Genomic DNA, 26,768 nt, shown 5'->3' with positions numbered 1-26,768 from the left:
CCCGTCACAGACAAGAGTGAGAGATAGAAGGGAGAGAGAGAGAGATGGAGATAGAAGGGAGAGAGAGAGAGATGGAGATAGAAGGGAGAGAGAGAGAAATGGAGATAGAAGGGATGTGCGTATGGAAGGGGAGGACTGAAAGAGCAATAGAGAGAAAGCAGAGTGATGGAATAGAGATAGAAGAGAGAGATAGAGACAGAGAACATATAGAGATGGTAGAGAGATAAAGGAGACTTCCTCAACCCTTAGCAGGCCTGGTTACCAGTCCAACGAGACCCAATCTAACATTCTCATACAAGACTGACATGGCTGAACGGAATGTGTAACGAAGTGTCGGTGACTTGGTCATGTGACTCCCTCTCTCTGGGTCACGCCAGGCAACTGCTGTGACGCTCGATCGTCACCTCAAACTGCCAGCCTCGATTTAGTATGGATCCTGTACATTCCCTCTATGACACAGTCAAAATGTGTCAGCACGGATGCATACTGTAAAAGGGCACTGTTTTCTAATGTGACACTAGACATTGTGTTGAAGGGTTGGAGGGTTATTCACTAGAAGCGGCACCTTTAGAGCGAAACAAGACTGGAGTAACAGCAGCAGGAGAGAGTCTGGATCCAAATCTCTCGCTGGAGGATAAAGATGGGATTGTTCAGTGAAAACACACCTGTTCGACAGCTTTGAAGAGCAGATCAAAGCCCCTCTTCTAATGATAGCACTTAAAACAACAGTGTCTTCCTGCACTGTCTGACTGTCCCTTGGAGAGTAGGTAGGGGCTGGAAAAGTAAACCTGACTCTATTTCCTTTTATGTCACGTTTTATAGTACAAAAATACTGATACCCCTGTGAGGGTTGTGTTTCAAGTGTGTGTGTGTGTGTGTGTTTGTGTGACAGCGAGAGCCAAAGACAGAACGAGCGAGCGAGAAACACAGACAGCTTTCTGTAGTTCTAAACCATGTGTCATGGTTGTGATGTTCAGATGGGGTCCCTCAAGCCAGATCAGTTGTCAGACTGAATCTAAGATGCCAGCAGCAGCTTTGTGTATACCCATCACTCACGGCCACTTACAAACCATTAGTTTATAATGAGTTTGTAAATCATGGTTTAGGAGGTCTTCACGATGTAAAGTTGTTGTGTCACTAAGTGTTACTAATGCATCGGAATTAGACCAGACACACTGAAGAGGTGTCAGAGTGACATTTCAGCCTTGCCAAAATGGCATTGATGCATTTCTGCAAGTCATATACCTCACACAGATGTTTGCAAACATATTTGTCCATATGCCTCGACGGAGAAGCGACTGAACTCGATTCAGCTCGACGTTCGGCTTGGTGCAGTGTTCCCGCTTGATCTCATTAGCGTTCGACAGTGTTTTTACGGTGCGTTTGACGCAGTGACGAAGGAAGCTGCGAGGTGAGGAGAGAGAGACGGAGGTCGCCTGATTTGAACGCGTTTGGACTCCCCTGGCCGGCACAGTACCGTTCTGAGTGTTGTGTAGTCTCTAATTGATGCCGAGCTCAGTGGTGCATGAGTAAGGAGCCTTAACAGCTCTCTTGGCAAGCTGTGCAGGGATCTGATTAGGCCCTGTCTGCTCACTGCTGCCCCCTACCGGTGGGAGCGGTAGGGTGACGCCGAGCACACGACAAACTGCACGCTCCCCTGCCCTCCGCTGTTGATTGATGGGGGCGCTTACGAGGACGAGCTATCTCTGCGTACTTTGGATGTTTAAGAGAAGTCACACACACACACACGACATACTCCAGACACATCTCAGATAGTCAGGCGTGTCTTCAGTGTTCCTCTCTAGTTTGTTCCTTCTGAGAAAACGATAAATGTGATGAGAACTGCTTGGGAACCAAATAGCCCAGTACTCCACCTAGTGTGTTGTGTGTGGCATTGCAACAACACCCAAGGGAAGCAGATAGGATACTACTGACAGGATACAGCATGCATACCTACATTGATCTGAAAAGCTGCCATGGCTGAGCTGAAGTCGTGGATGTTGTGACTGACCACTTTGGTTTCCAAAGCTGTGCTCTGAATATGACAATATATGTGTGGTCATAGTGGTTTAGTCTCTTTCTGTCTCTTAATAGGCTAGGGACAGAGGAGCCCAGCAAGAGGTGATTCAAACGACTCTGGGAGAATGTGGGGGGCACTTCAACTTAAGTTTCAGCTCTCGCAGACTTCTTACTTATCCACTGGGTGCCAGGGCAATCTAAGCCATCAAAAGAACACGCTATCGCTCTAATGCTGGGTTTGATTTCAAAATGAAGGCAAGGAAATGGACTGTGAAATATGTGCTAATGGTAACGAGGCTCCACAAGGTTTAGATCTACGCTGCCAATAGCTTCTGACTGGCTTAGACAGAGAGAGAGAGAGAGAGAGAGAGAGAGAGAGAGAGAGAGAGAGAGAGAGAGAGAGAGAGAGAGAGAGGGGGGGGGGTTGGTGGTGGTGGTGGGGGGTAGGTTAAGCCAACTCATATAATGTACCAAGTTAATTATGCTTAAGTACAAACACATATAATTTCACACAGTTCCGGAGTCAGAATCAGAGGGATAAGCACAATTTAAGCCTGGTTTGGGTTTGGTCAACATACAATCTGGAATCCAGCAGAGTAACTACTTTCAGGAGTAAAGAGAGAGCGAGAGAGAGAGAGAGATGTTTGTGCGTACATGCAAATGTGCCATGCTCATGCGTGTTTCTGTTTTGCGTGTGAGAGTTCATTAAAGGTCTTAAGTGCAATGAGTGCGGCTCAGAACACAAAACTAAGTCTCTGCTGACATCCACCAGGATGAAAACATACGCTAACAATTAAGAGACTGTGAGACGTGTTATTTGCAGAAAATGAACAATTTTCTGCATAAATTTAAGTGTTTCCCTTCAAGTAAATCTGTCTGTGTAAATATCCATTACAACGCCTTCTCTTTGGGCCACCCTGCAGTAATCAGACTTAGAACAAGACTAACCTTGATGTCCCCAGAACTGGGCCTTGGGCAGAACCCCTGGTACATGGGTCCAACAACACAGTATTTTGAGTCTGCCCAACAACTGTAAACAGCTAAGTAATTTCATTTTGCTCCTGTCATGCGTGAATATTGCCACCAAACTCCTTAATGTTCTCAATGTAGTTAGCTAAGCTGTAGTCAAAATGGTACAACCCCCGGCTTTCACACATTCTTTCATTTTTAATCACTTCAGCAGGGGTTTAGGGAGCTAAATAGCTCAGCAGATTGACTAATATGTTATGGTTCGTCACGTAATGACAGCGTTTAATTAATTTTTGTTAAGACCTGCGGCATGAAAGTCAGTGCCACAGAGGCCACCCTCTCCACAGATTACTGCTGAACTGGGAGCAAAGACAATCTAAATAGAATTACAGTTATGAAATTATTAAACTGAATTATTCTAGTGGATAATATGTGACTACACTTTAAATCTCTCCATGTTTAGTTTTTTTTTTTTTTTACAATTTGTAACTGTAAAGTACTTTTTCAGCAACAAAAAGCATTGTATATACTGTAACTTCTTGACATTTACTAAACTTCTACTGTATCTAAATTGACTCTTTCAGATAAAAAGCACCTTGATACTTTTCTGTTGAAAAGCAGGAAATGCACAAATCTGATCAGAAGTTCAGATATAAATTGGCATTTAATTGTTAAGTGAAAGCAAATCAAATATTTACACTTAACAAAGGCAGATACATACTATATCACCAAATATAATAAATTACATTTATTTAAAAAATATATTGCTCTATATGGAATTTGCAAGTATACACCAATATGTGAGCATGTAATTAAGATTGATGTGAAATAGAAATGAAAAGACTCCTCTTTTCATCATTCAATCCAGGTCCACAATCTACTCAAATGTTTCCATATACATCTATGAACCCTGTTCATTTCAATGTATAAAAAAATAACAAAACAATCTAATAATATATATAGATCTGAAGGCTTAGCATGTATTGAACTTAATTCCACTCAGAGCACCTTACATCATACACACTGTGAAAAAGCTGAAAATCAATCAAATATATCATAAAACAAATCTTGTATTTTATTTTATTAATTGGATACAGAGATAAATCAATATCCATCTCAAATTAAATTAGTGTTTAGAATGTACTAGACTTTGTTGAGGACCCCTAGGTATTCTGCAATGAATGTCCTGGGTTGTAACTATGCACAAAGTTGAAAAAAGAAACAGAATAAAGTGGTATGGAACACTGGAAGTTTCTTCTAGGGTTTCCACGCTAGTCCATTCATTCAGGACACAGCTGAAGACAATGTGTGATTGGATTTCAGTAAGGTGCATCAATCCCACCCAATCTACTACATGCATGCACACACGCACTGACACACACATACTCAAACACTCAGTCACTAACTCTCGCGCACACACACAGTCAATGGTGTCCTCTCAGGCCAGGTGGAAGAGGCCGTAGCCTACAGGTGAGGCGTACAGCCCCAGGTGTGCTGCAGGTAGCAGTGGGCTGCGGGTGTAGGGGTACACTGGTCCATATAGAGAAGGGGCACCGGCCTGAAGACTTACACTGAGAGGGAAGGGTAGGGGGGAAAACCCAGCCGGATGTAACATAGGTTTGGTTCCAACGCCTGCGGCCATTTTGAGTTTCTCTACCTCTGCTTCTTGCAGTCGCTTGGCTTTGGCCCGGCGATTCTGGAACCAGATCTTCACCTGGGTCTCAGATAGGGACAGTGAGGAGGAGAACTCGGCACGCTCTGCGATGGACAGGTACTGCTTCTGCCGGAACTTTCTCTCCAGGGCGAGAAGCTGAGAGGTGGTGAAGGGGGTGCGGGGCTTGCGGTTGGTCTTGTGTTTCCTCAGGGGACAGGGAGTGGAGCTGAGCTGACCTGCGGACAGTCCAGAAGAACCAACACATCAACAAAGAGACTGAAAACTTGAAACTGGACTTTCAACAGCTTGTGGTTATTTTAAAATGTAGGATTGGACTGAATAGAATAAATGCATTATGAGAAATCATCATGTCAACTCATTCCGCAGAACTATTTTGCATTCTTCAAACGAAATTATTTCATCCGACAAAAACCTATTTAATATGCCATCTTGGTCTGTTGCACATTTTATGCTGCGTTGAAAACGACGAAACATCTGAACGTTTCTTATAGCTAAAAGTGAATTATCTAACATGAAAATCTAAACTAATAGATACTTACGGGATGGTGGTGACAGCTTCACCCGTGACATCCAAGACGCACAATCCCCAAATACTGTCTCTGATTTGACTGAAGAGGTCGGACTGTGCGACCCTTCTAGACTGTACGACTCTTTGGAGTTACAAGAATAGTTTCCTTCGGATGGGATTTTTCCACCCTGGTGTCTCACGACTTCTTTCTGCGGCCTTGAGTCTGACATCAGAGCTTCCACGCTGAAAGGCAGAGGTGACACCTGAGCAATGCGCTCGTTCGGCTGCGGTAGTTTAGTTTGTACATCCTCATCAACCGCAAACGCACCTTTCGTATTTAGCGGCGAACCCATGACTCTTAATGTGTATAAACTACTCTTCAAAGACAAACTAAAATGGTCAGATATGTAGAAGTAGATGCATCTCTTAAATTATGTCTGCAGAGAGCGAACAGCCTTTCAAACTGTAAAACAAGCAAGGATAGAACTTTTGCTTAGTACTGTAACTTCTGGCCAATCACAAGTGTGCCAAAACCTTTGCCTCAGAGAAACGTCTTGATTGGCTAGTGTGATTCTGGACTCATGGGGCGGGGTCCTGAGGTTAAGGAGCCCTGTGGGACCCTATGGTGGGACCGTGCAGCCGTATAAATGCGAGGTCAGGTAAACACCTGCCTAATTTAGCGCTAATTGTGCGAGGAGATGAAAATGTGCTGAAAACCATCTAAACCTCTAAGGTTTTTAAAATATTTTTCATTCAAATGCGCGCTATACCCCAAGTCATAAAATCATAAATAGGTCTAACTGCTTCCATGGGTCTATGATAAATAGTTCATTCAATTGAAAAAGGAAATGTGTTTCATCCAATGAATGACAAGCCTCATCTAAAATTTAAAATTTAGACGGAAAGCCTTGTAACAGAAGACATAGGACAGTTCTCTGTCAGTGGAATGCTGATTGTAGAGTCTTTGAGTGTGTTGCAAATTACCTGCCCTTCTGTCTCCTATATGTGCCTGTGCTATTAGGCTGATTGATTGGTCTGGTCTGGCAGTGAGAGACTGGCTTAGGGCATCGATGACACCATTGATGAAAGCACTTCAGGGTGACATCTGAATCTGCTGTTGTGGTTCCTTATTGACACACACACACACACACACACACACACACACACACACACACACACACACACACACACACACACACACACACACACACACACACACACACACACACACACGGCAATTCTGGTGCCTGACTCTGCACCTGATTCATGTAGAAACTTGTATGACCTGACACACACACACCACTTAAGAGAGAGGACTAATCACAATTGTAATCAATAAGAATTATGGCGGTTTAAAACTTCAGATCTCCCCATAGACTTCTACCCAATACACTCCATTGCGAGAGGCACTTGGAGAAGGATTATGGTTTTAGGCAGGCTTGAAAATGACTGTCATTACATTGTTATTATTAACACCTTGTAATTAGGCCTGTGGAATCCGGCTCTTTTAAGCAGGACTTAACGGTAATGATGGAAAATTGCTACCTTTCTGAGGTGTGTGGCGCCCGCTGTGATTAGACTCTGTCTCAGAGACACAGACAGAGCAGGATTTGTCAGGTGACTGAATGTTTGAAGCTCTCCCGAAACACGCATAGCCTACCTGTCAAGCTGCGATAAGGCGGAAAACGACAGTAGCAGGTTATACGGCATCACCTGTCTCTTGTTCTACACAACTCGCTGCACATCAAAAGCGCTTGAGGGCTGTGCAAATCAGGATCACGCGACATCCGAAATTCAGAGAAGGCTGTACGTGTGTTTGGGCTGGACACATTTTTGTTTAACTGATTGTATTAGGGTCAGTAGCTTAATTTCATCAATATTTCTTTATCACACGGATACACACCGCTTGTCGACACATCAAAGGCTTGTTGCAACATCAAAGTTTCGCTCAGACCCGAGCTCACTTAACTCAAGGTCGAGTACTGGTTAATTGGGAGCCCTTTAAAAGGCGCACGTTTGCGCACTCGCATGCACGCACACATACACACTCACCACAACACACACAGACAGACACACAGACATACACACCAGTACTTCATGATCAGGTACCCGGAAAGGCTCGACACTCAGTATGAGAGCAGTGTCAAGAGACCACCTCTCCTCCCCCCTTCCTCTCCTCCCCCCATCCTCTCCTCCCCTCTCACTACTGGCCTGCCATCATTAGGCTCTTCACGAATCAAGTGTGTATCACAGCATGGGCTCTCCAAACACATGCAAATCAATTAGGTGGCCCTGCCTCTCCCAGTTTCCTCCGGAGCAGGTCATGTTTATGATTGCAGTGAGTATTTGTCTGTGTGCATCATTCCGTTGGGGAGCTGTTGGAAAAAGGTGGGGCAAAGTGGAAAAATATTTATAATCAGGTAATGAGCATAATTACATTTTTAATATCCAGAGAGAAGGTAATTATTCAGAAATGCTATTCAGCGGTGACAGAGACAGAGTGAAAGAGAGCGAGAGAGAGACAGAGAAAGAGATGAGTTAGGTGGTGCAGTGAAAACAATCATGCATCCATGATTACTTCAATACCGAGCAATGAGGTCAGACACTGAAGCAAGATACACAAACTGCAGTACCGATGCTCTGTTACCCTTAACAATGTGCGCTGCTACGACTCCATGCCACACAACGGTTCAGGACAGTCAAGCTCAAAGTCAGTGGTTGGTGGTGGGGTGGGGGGCGGGTGGGGGGACAGGCAGCACAATGACAGAGAGTAGTCACTGTAATTTGCCACAGTGTAATCTGTCTAGTTCCCAGACCTTGAGTGAGTCCCTATTAGTGCTGGCCTCTCCTGTCCACACTGCCCTTGCATCCCACTCAGAGCCTTCCCTCCGAACCCTGCATGAGTGGCAAAGCCAGACACATGCCAAGCACAGCAGGGGTCTGTCTGTGTGGAGCCGGACAATTTCAGTCTGAACACACACACACACACGCACTCAAAGACACACACAGACGGACAGACCCGTAGATGGACAGCCTCATGGGGAGTGGTCGCTGACAGCCCCAGGTAGCCCCCACCGTCCAGCCAAAGGTCAGCGTGTCAGTGTCCCTGCGTGAGGCGTGAGGACCGGTGGACAGCCAAGCTGCTTTGAGCTCAGGCCCCCTGGTCTTCCGCCCCATTGATTACCCTAGACAGCAATTAGACCTGCTGACTGATGTCGGCTTGCCGGAGAAGAGCACAGAGGGCGGGTGCGTGCTAAAAGTAATCATTCCCCTCTTTTAAAACATCACACCTTATGCACTCATTGTCGAAAACCCCTTCCTAGTAATGAAGTATGGATTGGTGGAAAGGCTGAGAAGACATGGGGCGTGAGACAGGATCAGAGGCTCCTCTCTCCCTTCACATGCTTAACCTCAGTTCCCCTTGAAAGGCAACATTGACACACAGTGGTTTATACCTTTGCCCCGTCAAGACAAAAGGATGCGACTGCAAATGTAGCGACTGCTGAACGAGAGGCCCTGTGTCGGCAACCCGGCGTCCAACATCATGTCCTCGTTGGCAGCCAACTGTTCATGTGACAACCCCCAATCTGAGCTGTCAAAGCTTTAGGAGGGGGGTTTATAGCCTGGCTGAATCCTGTCTGAGACCCCATTGTGTTCTCCCGGAGGCTGGGATCTTGAGTGGTGTCTCGAGTAATCACAAGTTTGGAGACAGGTTTTAAAGGAGCCAGCAAAGCGAAATAACTACACTCTCAACAGACAGACCCAACAGCCTCTCTCACTGCATGGGTTTAAAGACTTAAAGGGACAGTAGATCCCATTTTTCATTTGGAAACTGTCAAAATAAAAGGGGACTAAAGGTTAACATCAAGACAGCCCGTGTTAAAGTATAGCTTAGGAACTCAGGAGTGAAAGAAGTGCAGAGAAGAGTTCTTTCCCAAAGTGCTGGAGAAATTTTACTGGGAAGAACACGTTCTGGGTCATTTGGGGCACACAGTGACATACATGCTTTGGGATGAATTCCCCTGCTATAAAGATTAACTTCCACCACTCCCAAAAGGCAATTTGCTAGATAGACCACAGTGAATAAACACTCTGTAGAGGGACTACATTTTTATTTGATTTACAGTACCACTCATCACACTGAACGAAGTACATTGTGTGTGTGTGTATCGGACTCCACTGTGCGTGTGTTACTTTGCTTAAAGCCTTGCGTGTGCTTGGTGGGTCTTGGTCCTCTTTTTCCAATCTTCAACTCATGAAGGAATCGACTGTGTTCTTGTTTTGCGAGAATCATTTCCCCAGAGTTTGCCTGGTGGCACGGTTTATCAAACTGAACCCAAGAGTCCAGAGAGCGAGGCCAGAGACACACCCGCGGCTTCATGTTGTCAACAAAATCAGACACAAATTCCCCACATCGGACGTGAAAACATGAATTCCCAATAAGCATTTTCAAAGCAATTACTGTGTTTGGACAAAGGTAGGGTGTAATGGACTGTGCAGTGCAAAGCCTTTGAGTCATTTGCTTATTTTGATTTGCTGCTTGTCTTAAAACACTGGCTATGAAAACCAGCTAAGATTTTGGGTGGACCAAGAGGGAACAAGCTACAATTTGGATGGTAATTATCTCATGGAAGAGTTGAGTCGGTCGGATGTGCTCGCTCCTGATTGGGTGTGGAGAACCTAGATTTTCTTGCATTTATTGTCTTATGGTTAGCTGATTGATCTCACTGGGATTCTGCCTTAGCTTCACATACTATCATTTATGGCACAAAGGCCATCAATAATGTACTAGACCCAAACAAAACAAATGCCTTGATTGATGAAAGCGTTTAAAGTTCAATTCCCGCCTCACCACACCAAATTGCAGTCGTCTACATGTGTGTAATGTGTGTGTCTCCTTGAAGTTAGAACTTTCCCATTTCCTTGTTGTTAAGACTCTTTAAATCTATAATTGCACATCCTTTGTATACAACTAAAGGGGTATTATAAAATAGGGTTTAGAAGCTTATGATTTCGAATATGCATCACTTCTTTGAACATTGAGCACCCAAAGGACTAGTTTGTTCTGAACATTTTATTCATGCAGATTAAGGTTCTCACAATCTGACACTTTAAAAAACCTCAGAAGACTACTGTGAAATGGAAGCAAACCATTTAACACTATTTGACTCACCAGGGACAGAACATTAAACTTTCTTTAACTGAATGGTGTGTTGATGAGGAGACACCCTTCCACACAGTGAGTATTGAGTGATACACACAAGAGAAACAGTAAAGTGATACACCCTACGTGCTGGTGATGGTTCAGAGAAGTATCGTCCGTCAGTCAAACAATCGTATTATTTAATATTTGTGTTACAAGTGATTTACCACGACAACAAAAAAAGAATTTGCTAAAAGTGCTCTATGTCTCTCACTAAACACAGTGCTGCTGTATCTCTCTTTCCCTCACATTCACTCACTCACTCACTCACACACCATCTGTAGTGCCTGAGAGATTGGCGCCTTCCGCATGGCTGTGCAGGCTGCAGTTAGGGGAGTGATTATAGTCTGCCTGTTTCCAGGTGACTCACAGGTACACACACACTCCAAACTGCTCTGAAGCACAAGGAGTTTAAGGGGAAAAAACTTGCACCAAAAGCAACTAATTTGTATGCCATGTTTTGGTGTGTTTTAACGACAGAACTGTAATTTTTGACAATTGTTATGCCATTTGAAGCTAAGCTAATTACAAGGTAGGTGAGATGCTCACTATTTAAAAGAGGAAAGGCTTCGTTTTAAATGATTGAGGGCATCTAATCTTACAAATTATAGCATTTAGGATATAAAATATGGTTACAGATGTGAACGCCATTTGAAAAAGATCAAATGGAATACTGTTTATTAGACATTTGACATGGCCGTTCCTATGGTCACAGACAAACACATGCATATGCACAGACACGTCGACTAGACGAAACTGGACAACTAAAAATGACTTGTATTCTCTTCATGACCCTCGTCCAACCAGTTCCAAAAAGTATTTAACCCTTGTGTTATCTTCGGGTCGTTCTGACCCATCAGTCATTGTGACCCACCGTCGTATTGCGACAACTTTACCGCATACAAAAACAAAGTGAAGCATTTTCTTTTAACCGTTGGGCTGTCTCAGACCCCCCACATTGCGAAGGTTAAAAAAAAAATATTTTTATTTGTTTTTGTATTGGGTAAAATTGGGTAAACACAACGATGGTTCGTTATGAACCTTTGGGTCATGTGACCCGAAGGCAGCACGAGGGTTAAGGTGCGCTAGGCTATAAACCCTGTGACTAGAGAGAATCTGTCATTGATTGTGTCCTTCTGAGAAAAAATTCTACTTACTACTCGTTTTTGTTTTGGCTTGTTTCTTCTCTTCCTCTGCATCATTTGGTAATGGACCTGTAATAGAATTCTCCTCTTGTACCTCTGAAGGTCTTCAAGAGGTGGGAGCGCTTCGTTACTGCATGTCTCAACTCACAGGCCCTGGAATGAGTAGGCCATGAAAATAATTACAGACTAATCTAGAGCTGGCATCAAATGCACCCGACATTAGCACCCTGTGGTTAACAGACATGCAAGAGTACAGGATTCGTGTTATCGTTACAGTATCTCTAAAGGTTACACTTAAATATTATTAGGTGAGCTAAATGTTCATGCCATCTTAATTAAATTGGATTCCTCGTGTTTTGGCGTCATCATTAGCATCCCCAAGATCCTTTTCAAGTATTCAGACGCACAGTACTGATGAACAGTAAGATTAGTTGTTAAACCAAGAGTCCAGGATATGGATGGATTGTCGTCCCACGGACATGAAGATATGTCAGAGAGTCTGTGATGTCAGCGGAGAAACGGATAGAACCAGCGACAGCGTATTTCTATGACCTTTTAACACGGACGAGCATCTGATTAGCATAGTGTACTCAGCTGTGAAATTAGGGCTATTTAGACCAAGTCAAGAAACACACAAACGCACCAGGAAACACACACACATCCAATGGACAATGTTTCTGGTCAAGTGTCTTGCATTGACAACCACTTGTGCTAATAATTTAGCCTACAAAGTCTGCCATTTTAGATCTACCAGCCATGTTTTCCCTGGTGACTTGCCATTCAGTCTCCAACAAGCCTCTCCTTTCTGTTGACGGCAGTGTTTTCCAGAATACCTCAAACCCTGGTAGTTTAAGAGAAGCCGTGTACAACGCCTTGGGCCCCCACATAAACAGAGCAGAGAGCCTCTTAGAAGCAGGGCAGCCATAGTCTCCCCGTCTCCATCTCTGACCACAGCTCTGATTAAAAGGCACATTTAGCTCCTAATCACCTCCTAAAAAGCCATTAAATCCACAACACTGTAATAGCAATCACAACAAAATTGCTTGTTTATTGGTTTCATAAACCACTAAAAGCTGCAGAGGAGCTCAGACTTCGACAATAAGGAAGTGATAGTTTATCATGTGATGCAGCCTGTTGTGGAGAGTTAAAGGATTTTGCTTTCTTATGCTATCAAGAAACAACCTACACTGAGCCTACACAGAAAGCAGTGAGCTCCATCAATCAAAACATTATAAAAACTGACGACCAATTACCAAAGTAAATTGTGCATGGTTCAACAGCAATTATTTTTAATCTTTACCACATGTTGGCATGTAGTTGTAAATTTGCTAATAAACATCTTAGATAAGGAAGCATAAGCCACAAGGAACATACTAACTTGTGTATGTGTGAAGTATTAACGTGTATGTGTGTTGCATCCATATATGTGTGTGCATGTTTGATGTGACATCCCAGGAGAGTTAGATCCTTCCCAGCCCTCCCGGCACCAGGAGCAGCAGGCCAAGCCGCCTCATGGCCAGGTCACGGGCCACTTTAAACTGTTTTCTTGCTCCCCACTCAGCAAACTAAAATGTTGGCTGACGGGGCTCTCAGAGGGGAAGAAAGGCTGGAGCCAGAGGGAGATGTCTCAAGAGAAACAGGGGGCGAGAGACAGTGGTCGACACAAACACGCCTGTCCGATAACTTGAATAACAGTTTTGAAGTGCAGCTCACGTACAGGGGAGAGATGTCAACCTGGGTGAGGAGGCTCCTCGGAAGATTTGGTCATTGTTACTTTTGGTTCAATTAAAACGCACGTGCATGCTGTTCACGGTTTTCTGTCTAATCCAAATGTATGCATCTGTTTGATAGTGTTTGTGTCTTGAAACCGTGATGATAACGTTTTAAAATACAAAACTGCCGTCGTCTTACTGCCCTCAGGGGAGTTCTGGTGGTCCCCTTTTGTCTACTACTGGTGAGGAAATAGCACCCTCTGGTGGACAAAGGATACAGAATAAGGGCCCAGAGGCCATGACATGGTGTTTTAATTAACATTTTAAAAATTACTTATTGCTTCAGTATTTTCATTAGGAAAAGGAACGTAACTTTGTAAGCACTGACTATCCTTCCAAACAGACATTGTTCAGAAGATATGCAAACTACATACAATATGTTAACAATCAAGTACGAATACAAAAGAATCCTTTGGAAACACCACCATTGACGAAAAGAGTAACTGAAGACCAAGTCAAATCGCAGATATAAAATGAGGCCATTGCAACACTTGAACTGGCCTTGCTGGTGACTGACTAGATCTGACTATCTCAGTGTCCCTCCAGTCTGCAGTATCTGTTATGTGTGAGAGGCACCAGTCTCTCTCTGATGCCCTGGTTCTCCTGAAGCATGCGGGAGATGGTTCTCAGCACAGACAGTCTGGCCCTGGACTGCTGTGGAGCCTGGGGCAGAAGGCAGAACAGAGAGGGGTAGGCCTAATGTGCACATTAACATGTTATTCATTTAGCAGGCACACACCTTTATCCAGTGCTACATACAATAGTGCACAGCAGATAAGATGCGCAGTAGTTAACCGTAGTTCTACAGTATTTCGGTAGACAAAACGATGCTAGTAGCCACATCAGTAACTACATTTCAGCTACCAAGCTCGGTTAACAAAGAAGACTACAGTGCAACAATAACATATCGATTAGAGATGCTAGCTAATTTAACGTGTGCATGTTAAATAAATAACACAAACACTACAATTCTATATACGAGGAGGGAGTGTGGGGAGGGTATTTGGACTATTACGTATTAGGGAGCTAATAAGATCTCTATTGATCCCCCTCTGGTAGTAAACATGACTTACTGCTTCACTTGTTGACATGGCTTCGTTCCTCTGTGAGAAAGTGAAGACATCTTCGTTCACTGTGTGAGGACTACCACCTGAAGAGAAGGAACATCCAAAGCCGATTTGACATGGTCACGCCACGGAAGAGCATTGAGTGAGGCCTAACATCTTCTAGCTTCAACTAGGCCTAACTACCTCTTGAAATATGTTATAGGCTGAAGTGCCGTAGTCTTGCTGCAAGCGTGAAACATTTCTAGACTCGCTTCTCCTCAGCGGGAGTTTTAGATTACCTGACATTCTGGAATTTGACAGGTTTAGTCTTTGAGATGTTCCTCCATGAATGCGTCGTTGATTTATTTGTTTGAACTCTAGAATAGGGGAATTATTGGGCTTCGATATGTCGGCCTCTTTCACTTTCTTCTTCATTGTGATCACAGGCTTGGTGTGTTTGGTCAGTTTAACCTTTTTAGTTGAAAGATCTAGACGCCCTTGCTTTCTCTGTTCACTGGGCAACTCGATTAAATACTCATCTGTTTGTTGTCTACCACTCTTTTGAGTAGAGCTACAAGACCGAGTGGCAAACCTAGGCACATACACAGCTCTGAATTTAGCGCCTGGCATCTTGTTCTGGTTGTAAAGTGTTGTTTGCTAAATCAGATGGTTGCCTTCGGTGTCACTGTCTCTCTAACTAAGCCCACAGAATAGTAAGCTTGTTGCTCGACCGTTTATCTGGCTAACTAACTTCTATGTGATCTGATCTCTTCTCGCGGCTGCGAGGTCCTAGCGGGAGAAATACCCATTTTGGTTTACGTTATGAATTTGAAAAACGTGTTAGAACGAAGAAGTGAACACCTCACAACAGTTAAGTGGCGTCTGTGTCGTGTCCAAAATAAACTACCTGTAGTTCAATTGGGAACGGAGTTGTAGTACAGACAGTAGAGCTATATGCTTGATAGCAAAGTCCACGCCAGCAGGTGGCGATGTGGAACATGCAGTGTTTATAAAACCTGCTCACAGGCATTCAGCCTAAAACAAAGTAGCTTAAGCCTAGAGCTGTGATATATTTTCCAAATGAATAATGTAGCTTTTGTGTTGAACAGACAATATGTGTCATATTATGTGCAGTAGGGCCTGTGAGGCCTTTTGTGGGCCTGTGAGGCCAACATATTGTACTAGGCCTACTGATTGAGGTGAAATGACAAAATATCTTGAACTTGTGAAATCTTATGTAATTGTACTCAGTACTATGAAGCAGCTTATGAAATGGGGTTTAACCAGTAAGCCTAGCGAGGGTAAACAGTGGAGTGTTATGGGCACCATGGAAGACTGTACCCACTCCATAACTGTGGAGAACGCAAACAGTTATATTTGCAGCAGATTAGGGTACACTTGCCATTACAGAATTTGATTGTGCTTGATAAAACTGTTGATATTAGAGGGCAAGAGGTCTGCACCAGAATCGGTTCAATATCTCTCCACTCATTAAAAACATCCACCCCTGAAACAGACTGGCACTATAAATACCTCTGACCTGATTCAGCTCATCCAGCCAGATGTGCGTGAAGAGATCTCAGATAAACAAATCGCAGATACACACAGCATAAATTACTGCTACACACTTCCTATACACATCTACAGCTTCTTTATATTGTAACACACACAGGAACACCAGATTTACACACTGGTTCCCTTTACTGTCAGATTTATATCCTTCACATAGAACACATTACCTCTCCTCCCTCCACATCCGAGTGAGGGACTAACACTGTCAATGTGTTAGTGCATGAGTACAAGAGAAAGAGTGCAACAGAAAGGAGGAAAAAGGGTAAGTAAAAATGAGAAGCCTTTGGTTGTACCCTGTACAAATAACCTACACTTGTGTCTTCCTCACAGTCGTTTTATTCTTTCAACATCTCACATTACAAATACTTCAAATGTATGCATACAGTTATAAATAGTTGGCTGCAAATGATTATATGACATTAGATCTTTGTTTTACTTCAGTACTACAAACCAACTATAAAAACTGACTGTCTGTATTACATAGCATAACTTAATCAGGAGGAAAATATAAAAATGGAAACTTATAAATGTGAAATGACATAATAAAAATCAAGATGATATCTCAAGTAAAAAAAAGTTATATCAATAAATACAACCTTCCCAGCATACAATTAAAAACTATTGAAATTTTGCAATCAAGTAATACTAAACAGACATTTCAATATTATTTTCATCTGAAAAGGTGAAGCACAATACAGCAATTAGAAAAACTAGACACATCAACAAGTTTAACACATCACCCAAAAAATAGAACAAAAATCTGATCAAATGATAGTTATACATTTCAATTGAAAATATAGCAAATGCTAAATACATTATAGACCTAGTATTTACAATGTTTTCAATCACAGTAGCATGGTAGTAGCAAAATAAGTGAATAAGCACAAAACTAATGTTTAAAAATAAATTTAGGTATACATTAGTAGAAAGTATTTTTCTTCGCAGACACCAGTATGTACTATAGGAAACTGAACAGAAATTGTGGTTTGCATGGTTTCTATTGTTTACATGATCTACATTGCAGACTGTTTCAGGAAAGAATAAGTATTGCACATAATGGCTCGAAGTTAACTTGCAACATTAATCACATTCAAGTCTATGTCCCAAAGCATGCCACATCACAAGGGGGGGGCAAGTGGTCAAGTATCCTCAACAAGGGTCCTATAGAGTGTCCTCTACATGACAAAACTCAACCAAGTGTTCTCAATCGTGTGGCCTGCATGTACAGTATGTCTGTGTGAGGAAGGCAGACAGTGTCATGTAGAGATAGGCGAGCCAAAAGAGAGAAGGAAAAGAAACAACTTAAAGAGGGTGAGAAATAAGAGATCTAGTGCGTTACATTACATTAGGTCCTGCGTTAACACTAGGCCACGGTGTTTTGAATTACATCATGCGTGACAAGAACATGTGGAGCCTATAGTGGCTCCAGGGAGAATCTAAATATTTCAACACCTGTCATTCATTCGGGCAATACAAGGGAGAGGATGAACATTGACCAAAGCCAAAACGTTTACCCTATGTTATCGTTACCGACTACTATCTAGAAGCTGAATATCTGAATATATGTTCAAGACTATCAAAATGAGTTTAGAAAGGTCTCGTCATGCCTTAAGATCCTGTACTTGTCTAATAGGACAGAAGAAAGTCTGTATATGATCGGCTAATGTTAACCTTTTTTCTTTTTTTTTTTTTTATCTACAGAATCACACCAATGCACCAACAATAAGATTTACCAGCACTTAAATATATAAAAAGCTAAATTGAAAATTATATTAATATCATTCATTTTTTTCTTTTAAATTAAGTTTACCATAAATGCAGATCTCTTAGTAACAAAGGTACAAAATTATTTTTCACCAAGTGAAAAAAATGAGGTATTGCAAAAGGAGTCTCCCATCTTGTGAAAAATGTGCCTAAAATGACTATTGAAAAAAATATTTAGAAAAGTAGTGCATAATAAATGTATATATGTTCATGACAAAATAATCAGCTATAAAACACTGTACAAAAATCAGCAGGCCATGTATAAAATAATATCTTTATCTCTGTGACAGCAAATTCTTCAGAGTCTCCTGCTGCTACCACATCCCACCACAACCTCTATGATAGAAGCTCCAGTCATGGTGGAGAGTACAGTGGAGCACCATGAAGACAGCTCTGGGAGACTGGACCGTGCATTCCCCTTAGGTTGTACTACATTAGCATGTTAGCTTCCAGTGCTAATATCCCTGACAATATAAAGTGAGCAAATACTACTGCCAATACCTGAGCCCAGAGGGCTATGTCTTACTCAGCGGAAACCTTGGTCTACATTTCTTTTTTTTTCCCTTCTTCTGCTTCTCCACATCTCTTTAACTGAAGCCACTCTACCCTTCCTATTCTGCCTGCCAGTGGAGACATGGATGACCCCCAGACATCCCTCAGATCAAGATTTCCTTCTGATCATTTTATTCTTTTTTAGGCCCATCTTTGGTTTTACCCCATTCTGGTTACAAAGTGTTACATTTTCAACCAAGGCCTAAAAACGCATGCCAGCAATCTAAAAAACGGCATGCCTGACTGAGGGGAGGAGATTTGTGTGTTGTGAAGTAGCCTGATGCTGTATTCTGAACGGCTTGAAGAAGGAAATCATCCACTGCCATAGTGTTTCTACCTGTTAAACCCAACCAGTTGCACTCAACCTTTGGTTAACAATATAGTTGTTCTCGAATCCTGCATGCGAAAAGTAACAAAATAAGTGCACCCTTCTTAAACACAACTTTTATAGCCACATACCATTTCAGGTGCGACACGAATCTCACTCAAATTTCATTATGTTACTCTTGACAACAAATGTAAGCAGCTTCACCAGCTAATGCGAGAAAAGAAAGTACAGTCAAGTCAGAAAACATCTATTTTCCAAATCTAATGCATCCAAGTACTCATGCACACCTTAACTTAAATTCAAAACATAAATGGGATTCACTTTTTTTTCTTAGCATTTACTTATCTTAGAAGGCCCAATTTAAAACATGAAAATAAAAATTAAATTAAGATTTTAAGTTATTTTTCTCCAACTAAAAGTAACGAGCAAAAAGAAAAGTGCATTTATTTTCTAAACCCACCCGACCCCTAACCCTACCTCATTCTGTCCACTTCCCTCCCACCCTAGCATCCCACCCCCCTCTCCCTCCCACCTCCCCTATCCCCCCCTTCCTTCTCCTCGTCATCCTCAGTTCCAGCGGAAGGAGATGTGCCGGGGCCTGTCCCCTCCCTCCTTCACCAGGGGCTTGTGGAACTCACGCCCGGCGCGGGAGTGGATTGCGGCCCAGCAGTACTCACAGTAGTACTGCAGACAGGTGACGTTGGCGCAGAAGAACGGGGCGAACTTGCCCCCGCAGCGCGTCCCCTGGCACTCGTCACACAGCTGGTCATCCAGAACGTATGGCTTCACTTCCACCTGGACAAGGTGGAGGGAGGGAGGGAGAGAAAGGGAGGGGGTGAGAGTCAAGAGAGATAGGGAGGGCTGGGGTTAAACAGCCAACTCTAGACACGTTCTCAAACAAGATGACATCAGATGTAACAACGTAATCTGGATAGGTGGAGAGTCTGTACCCTGGAGAGCTATCCCTCCTGTGGGATTTGACTCCAGTTAGAAATAACCCAACTGATCATATTAAACAGCCAATTATTAGAATCAGGTGTGCTAGATTTGGGTTATCGAAAAAATAAAAATACTTCTGGATGGTAGCTCTCCAGGAACGAAAGCTGTCCAGGACCAGGGTTGGAATCTCACTCGGAAGAACAAGCCAGTGGGCGGGGTTTTTTTGGTTTTTTGTTTTGGTGAATTTATTTGGTATCCAGCTGATTTCCCCCGTAGCAGGGTGATAGAGCAGGCGAAGACAACAACCGGACTCACCCGTTTGTCAATCTCCCCGTGCTGCAGCTGAACGAATCGGGCGCTGATGGCCGCGATGTAGCTCTGCTGATTGGAGAACGCCACTCTCCCCGCCCCTTTTGGATATTTGAGTTCCGGGTCGGTGTCGATCCCGGCGTAGCACACGCCCCCGTACAGACGGTCCATGATCATCGCCAGCTCCACTGGAACAGACAGTTACACATGTCTGACCTGGTTCCACAAACAGTACTAGATCACTCTTTTAAGTCCCTCAATATTTTCCAGCTTTCATTCCCTTGCCCCCATGTCCCTCAAGACGCAATCCAGTACCTGCACGTAGAGGGCGTGGCACGCCCCCTACAAAGATGGTCTTCCTGGGGTCCAGGGGCTGAGAGCCGTCCATCACAAAGTCGCTGTCGTTCAGGTTCCAGGGCCGGATCTGGACCTGGAGGACGGCCAGTGTAGGAAACGTGTTGAGACCTTACATCTCTCTGAACTTACATCCCTCTCACCTCGCTCTCGTTTACTCCTCCCCCCCCCCCCCCCCCCACTCCACCACCCCCAAACTACCCATTTAACTTCTTAACGTCTAACGTCTTAACTTCTGACCCTGAAGATTAAGATCGCCCCTCACACAGGTTTATAAACTCCCTGGAGCTCGATTATAATCAGTTGATTTAGCATCCGCTACATGACTATAACGTGAACTTACAAAACACATGCAGGACACACACACAGAACTCACAGGTTTGTCCTTGATGGTGGGGCTGGACACACAGAGGTAAAGCTTGCCATCCTCCTCAATACAGGCATCTATCAGAGCCTGGACTGAGCTCTCGTCTTGGAACAGTAAGAACGCATAACCTGGCCAGGAGAGAGGGGCGCTCACATCCCATCCTCTTACTGTACACACACGCCCATCCACTGGGTCACAAGTCTCCACTCAGCTGTGGCGTTCTATCATGTTAACTGGGATCAAATGGTGTCATCATAGAATAAAAGACTCACCTTTAGGTGGGAAATAGGACTTGCTCTCCGCCTTGTGGGGCCAGTCGACAAACAGGTGTCCGAACCGACGGAAACTGGCCGTGATCTCGTCCTCGTCGATGTCCGGGGGCAGCCCGCCCACGAACACCTTGCGTGAGTAGCGTTCCACGCGCTCCCCATTCAAGTGGGGGAAACAGTGGGCGGAGCCAAGGCCGGGCAGACCCTGGTCACCTGAGTCCTCCTCTCCGAAGGAGCGTTCATCCTCCATGGGGAAGAGGGAGGAGTGGCCTGGCGAAACGCAGATGGACAACCAATCAGATGATCTCGAGTCTCCCGAGCCCTTTATTAGAATCATCTAACCCTGTAGCCCAGGTGCTCGTTTCAATTCTGAATCTACCCATCACTAAAAGGTGGTCGGGCAGTCTCCATAATGTGGACCGAAGCAAGAAAGCTACATGGATAAACGAGAGGCGACAGGGATTTCATGTGGATGATGACTGCATCAACTGTGATTTAGTATGACATCAATCACAAGATAATTGTTATTTGAATGTCACTTCATGGCAGGCGACCCTGGCGCAAAACACACTTGGCCCAGCAGAAAACAGGCCCCACACAAAGAGCACCTCTTAGTGGTGAACAGACGAAGCAGCAGCCCGAAGCAGTCAGCATTTTGGGAAGAGAACTGAGGCCAAACCGTAAAGTCAGAATGAAAGCGTCTTGGCTTTGCAAATGTAGTTAGGCAAAGTGAAAACAAGATAAAAACATATTGACAATAGATTTACCTCGTCGTCTGCCATAGCTCCTAGCTGCATGTAAAACAAGACAGAACACTATGCATCACAATTCAGTACAGGGCTTTGTCACAATACACCCCCCCCCCACTCACATCTACATACATAATCTTGTCACTTGTTAAGGACAACATACCATTCATAGGTAGGGACCCGTCTCCGCCCTGGTGTGAGAAACCATAGCGACCTGTATGGGGGGTGGAGACAGGAATTCAGTTTCACACAGGAGCCAGGATCCTTCCATGAAGCTCAATGTCTGTTCCAACTACAAGTCCCACAATTACTCTGAACCAGTGCCAGTTAATTACATGTGATCAAATAATGTGAATACGGAAATAAGTTTAAAAACAAACAAGTGTTATCCATAAGCATCAAGAGAGTTCTTAATCATTTGGAAATGAATGATACAAATGTACAGAGATGAGAATTTCGATAGTGTGAATAAACTGGTCCAAACAGATTTTTACAGATTAAAGAGCGTACTTCAAAAGACAGGATGTGACAAAACTTAACCAAAATGTTTTATTCATGACAATGAGTGGAGGAGAAAGATCAAAGTGCCGGCACAGCAGGAATATAGCAGGTGTGTGTGTGTGCATATGTTATAGAAGGCTTCCTGACTGAAACACTCATAACCTGCCGTATTAAGCCAATCAAAATCAAGCTGCTACCTACCTTAATAATCCAGGCAACAACAAGAAATTCTTACATTCGTGTAGACGCGAGTGAGAAACCAACCTTTCAAAGAATCCTGCTCAGCCCTCATAATATCAATCAGAGAGTTCTCCAGAGAATGCATGCTGAAACCATCAAAAGATCGGGTTCTATCCTGCTGAGAAAAGGCAGAAAGACAATTAGCCTTTGGTGTTCCAACCGAGGACACCGCCTGATACAAAACAGCCACAGGTGCTGGGCGATCCTCTTGACAGGTCGCCGTGACGGCAACGCAACAATCAAATGGCTCAAGATCATGTGTTGGTGTTCCTCCACCACCATATGGCAAACCCTCACAGGGGCTCATCGCTGTTATTTGACCAAAAACTAAACCCTCTTAATCTATTGTTATACATCTGGAGCAAATATATCCACGAGTCATGTAATTGCTTTGGCTTTTAAATTTCATACAAGCAGACAGACAAGTGTAAAGCAACCAGAACTGCCCTCGAGCGCTCTGCTGAAACTCAAGATCTTCTGATCAGGTGTGGACAAGATGGCTGTCATCCCAAACAGACACACGAGGATAAGATGCAGCAACTGCATTGCTTCCACCCAACAAAGCCTCTCAGATCTGCACGCAATCGCAGGGATAAACGTATATAGGGCCGGGAACTGGGCCAGGCTTACTGTTTAAAAGCATAAAAAATGTGTCCATCCCTCAAGCCTTCATTTAGCATACACTCGTCCTCACTGAATGAATTTTTCATTGGCTAGTCCATCAGTGGAGCTTGTGAAAACAAAATGTCCGCCTAAATCCAAATCATCTTTCACTGAACTTATGGGAGAGGAGGTGAGAAGAGGAAGAAAATATGTCTTGTTGGGCATCTGACCAAGGCAAGAGAGCCTGGGGAGGTTATGACACAACACTGCAACCTCCCAGGCACGCAGCTCCACCCAAACAAGGACGGCAGAAAGGCTGTGCCATAATCAGATTAGACCATGTTCTTACTAGGTCAAATGATCTCAAAGAAAGGCATTACCTGGACACACGCATACTCTATGCACGTACACACACAATATTCACCAATCCTATCAGGTGCTCTACACAATTGCCCGTTTCCTGTTGACATTGAGCATTGTTGTACATTAGCATGTACCATCTCGGGGGACAGAGAATAATATACTTTAGTATGGCATTTGAATTTGCAAAACAGTGATCATTTCACCAAACAGTTATTTTAAACAGACTGCATGACAAGACTAGCATGACTCAGCACTAGTTTGCGCAAAGCTTATTAGGTTATAAGATAGGGGAACTACCCCACATGTCCTCCATTTTGTTTGCACTGCAAGCTTCCGCCTTCTCCTAAGCCCCCAGGTTTAATGTACTGCATCAGTGAACATATCCAGGCCTCACCTGGAAAGGGAAGACGCCGTCACTGCGGCCCATGCCATCTTCCATCCAGCCCTTGTGGTTGAAGCCAGAGCTGTTACGTGGGTATTTCTGGGAGGGCACCTGGGTAAAAGACATCTTGTAAGAGTCGTGGGCACTACGCTAATGCAATAGTGTCCGAATCGCATTTACTCAGACAGGAGAGTCTGCAATGCTATAGTCAAATACAATATGTAATCTATGCTATGTCTTGCTAAGGTAATGTGCCAGAAAATGAAATCTGTGGCTAACTGGGCTAACTGATAAGTCCTCGCTCCTCAGTGTGGAGAACAATCAATTTACGAAAAGGAAGATCCTGGAATAACAAGATAACTAGTTGAAGCACACAAAAGACATGCTGCAACTTAAGTTTATTGCACAATAGCTGTGTTATTTGGGCTTAGGGGGTCTGCTGTCCATGTTCCAATTGGGTAGGAATTATGACGCTCGTACCTGGTTGTTGGGGAAGGATTTCTTCAAAGGAGAGATGGAGTTTAGGGCTGTCACACCTCCATTGAGCCCCCTGCGGTACTCCCGAACCCCCTGGGAGCCTCCCCAGCCTCCATAGCCCCCGCCAGGGCTCCAGGAGGTAGAGGTGGGGGTGGAGGGACTCTGGTAGCTCCCCCAGGGGGAAGGGGGCTTGCTCTGGGCAGGGGTGAGGTGGGGCAGCTGGGTGAACGCTCCAGAGCGGTGGGGGTGAGGGGGGAAGGAGGGCTGGGCGGGGTGGGGGCTGGCCGGGGAGCGGCGGTGTTGCTGGGGCACCCCCTGGCTGTGGGGGTGATAGTGGTGGGGGTGGGGCGGGGGGGGAGGAGGGTGGTGCTGGGAGACCGGCCCGATCTGGGGCGAGAAGCTGCCTCCGCCACCAAACCCGGGCCCAGCGTGGTGGGAGAAGTTCTGGAACAGCAGTGGAGGTCCGTTGGCGTTGGAGCCGGCCGCGCTGAAGAACCCTCCCACATCCTCGCCCACCACGGGGGATGGGTTGGACGGGACGGCGGGGGACCAGTTGTTGAAGCTGGTCAGTGAGGAGGACGAGGAGGTGGACTGGGCACAGCTGGTTCCTATGCCCAGGGTGTCCTGGTAGTCGAAGCCCCCCAGCACGGGTGACTCCATCCTTAGCTTCTCCTTCCCACCACTGCTCTCCAGGGAGCCCTTCTCCAGAGAGCCTTCTTCGGGCAGAGCTCCATCCAGCTCCCCTAGGCCTCCTCCGGTCTCTTGCTGGCCCGGGGAGAGGGCCTGAGGCTGAGCCTGTGACTTGTCTTGCATGTCCTGGAGGTCCAGGGCTTTGGACTTGTCTGACTCAAGAATCTCATCTTGCATGTTAGTGTGCTGGGCTACGGCCGGGAACAGCCAGGCGCTGCCCCCATTAGTGGAGCCGTTGTTGACGAAGGCTGGTGGGCTGGGGGGGTTGGAGGGGTGGTGGTGGGGCTGGGGCTGGAGGTGGGGGGGGATCCTTACTGGGAAAGCAGATTTATTACCACTGCTGTTCTTGACCAGGACTCCGAACCCGTAGTCCCCCATTTATAAAACCCAGTAAATCCTTGCTTGGCTTTTTGTCTTTCTAGGTTGTGTCTTCTTTTTCCTGTGGGGGGGAAGAGAGCGAGAGAGACAGACAGCGCAGAAGAAGAGGGCATTAATGCAAAAGGCTGTTACACCACAATTTGATCTGGCCTCAAAAACACAAGCCAGGCCAACTGCAATGACTTTGCTGTGGCTGCACCCTGGATGCTTGGTCTTGTGATGTAATCAATGAGATTAAATCATTGACTCGCTGATCCACGGCAGGCCTAGATGAGATATTACACTAGCATAGCAGCAGCCACCACGGAAAACACCCAACCTAACCTGCGTAGGCTAACTGCGAAAGCAGCAAATAGCTCAGGCTACAGTGTAGCTGACGTCTCCAAAGGTCGTTATGTGGCTAACAGCAAGCTAACAGCTGCTCCGCTACCCTACATGTGCCCCGTAAATCATATGATTGCAATGATCCATTTCAGCGTCGGTCACTGCATCTCAATAGGCCTATACGTGTATGCTCGAATGCTATAGTTGGGCAAAGCACAAGCACATACCGAATATCTTCCTTTTTCTGCAATGACCTCCTCCGACGCTACCATTTAAATAGAGGAAAATTCTGATGACGTCTCTTGTCTGTTCTGAATGTAGGGTAGTTCCCCTTATACAAGCTGCTTGGCTAGCATACTAGCTTACAGCACATACATAGTAGCAGATTTGCAAACCATCGACAGACAATTTGACGCAGATTGGCAACAGTAAATCAGAAATGAAACAATGTACCCGAAAATCAAGAGCGGTATATCAGCAGAATTTGCACGGATAGCAGTAGCCGCAAATGGTGTATGGCTCTTTAAACGTCCTCGTCGGTTTCGTGTCCTGTATGTTCAATGTCATACAGCCTTCCACTCGTTGTCATCATCGTTTTTTAGATTTCAAAGTACGAACGTAACCTTAGTGCTACTAAAGGTTTAACATAAAATATAAGTAATTGAGAATGTTTCGTTCATATACCTCTAGTTTGGTGACATGACCTTATCGTTTCTTGATGTAGCCATATTTCAGCTTTTTTCCTTTTTCTGCATTTCCCAGGGAGCCGGTGTAAATGGTCTCTTCTCTTCGATGACAGCTGGGCCAGTCGGGAAACACTTCCGTCTCATAGCCCCGCCCCGTCCATCAACCACCATCCACAAAGTGCAAGGGTTTCCCTTTCCAGTCCCGCCCACTTTTACAGATGACTCGCATTTAATTGGATACTTCTGAGCAGACCACACCTATCTCACTCCTTTTCAATGAATGACACATGCGTTCCAGACGTTCTCCTCCCAAATAAGGATGTTTAGAAATTCATGGGAGGAGTCTTGAAATATTGACATATTAAGACAGTTATCTCCCAAAGCAGTTTTCTTGAAAACATCTCGAATTATGAAATTACATATATTTTCCTGCTCTCCTCACCCTACAACACATTGATTTTCTGATAACTATGATGTGGCAAATCAAAAGCCGCCTTGGTCATGTACCTTGTACTGAGTCACAGTGATGGTAAACAGTAAACAGGTGTTGGTGACATGTTTTTTTGCTGCAGAGTTGACCTTGT

General features: G+C 44.6%; 2 protein-coding genes and 1 long non-coding RNA gene across 6 annotated transcripts; all 3 read right to left on the bottom strand.

The window, feature by feature from the left end:
* Positions 1-3,489: 3,489 nt before the first annotated feature.
* LOC134033014 (homeobox protein MSX-2-like) lies at positions 3,490-5,624 on the bottom strand. The gene is made up of 2 exons (XM_062477121.1): positions 5,203-5,624; positions 3,490-4,878 (listed from the first exon to the last, which is right to left on the bottom strand). Exons 1-2 carry the CDS (start codon positions 5,522-5,524, stop codon positions 4,427-4,429), a joined length of 774 nt encoding a protein of 257 aa, XP_062333105.1. The 5' UTR covers positions 5,525-5,624; the 3' UTR covers positions 3,490-4,426.
* A 7,889-nt stretch (positions 5,625-13,513) lies between these two features.
* On the bottom strand, positions 13,514-15,270 carry LOC134033022 (uncharacterized). The gene is made up of 3 exons (XR_009932065.1): positions 14,637-15,270; positions 14,365-14,441; positions 13,514-13,954 (listed from the first exon to the last, which is right to left on the bottom strand). It is a non-coding gene; the product is annotated as an uncharacterized LOC134033022 (long non-coding RNA).
* Positions 15,271-19,080: 3,810 nt separating this feature from the next.
* LOC134033003 (cytoplasmic polyadenylation element-binding protein 4-like) lies at positions 19,081-26,329 on the bottom strand. Of its 4 annotated transcripts, none has more exons than XM_062477105.1 (11): positions 26,183-26,329; positions 24,110-25,235; positions 23,642-23,740; positions 22,306-22,399; positions 21,704-21,754; positions 21,559-21,582; positions 20,795-21,061; positions 20,532-20,650; positions 20,117-20,231; positions 19,808-19,989; positions 19,081-19,348 (listed from the first exon to the last, which is right to left on the bottom strand). In XM_062477105.1, the coding sequence occupies exons 2-11, from the start codon at positions 25,172-25,174 to the stop codon at positions 19,121-19,123; spliced, it is 2,244 nt and encodes a 747-aa protein (XP_062333089.1). In that variant the 5' UTR covers positions 25,175-25,235; positions 26,183-26,329; the 3' UTR covers positions 19,081-19,120. The 4 variants fall into 4 exon arrangements, with proteins under 4 accessions (XP_062333089.1, XP_062333092.1, XP_062333091.1 ...); XM_062477108.1 differs by having other exon boundaries at positions 22,306-22,396; XM_062477107.1 differs by lacking the exon at positions 26,183-26,329 and adding an exon at positions 25,952-26,099.
* Between the last annotated feature and the right edge of the window lie 439 nt (positions 26,330-26,768).

Source organism: Osmerus eperlanus, chromosome 13, assembly GCF_963692335.1.
Source record: "Osmerus eperlanus chromosome 13, fOsmEpe2.1, whole genome shotgun sequence".
Classification (NCBI taxonomy): Eukaryota; Metazoa; Chordata; class Actinopteri; order Osmeriformes; family Osmeridae; genus Osmerus; species Osmerus eperlanus.
This window is presented reverse-complemented; position numbering and strand designations above follow the sequence as displayed.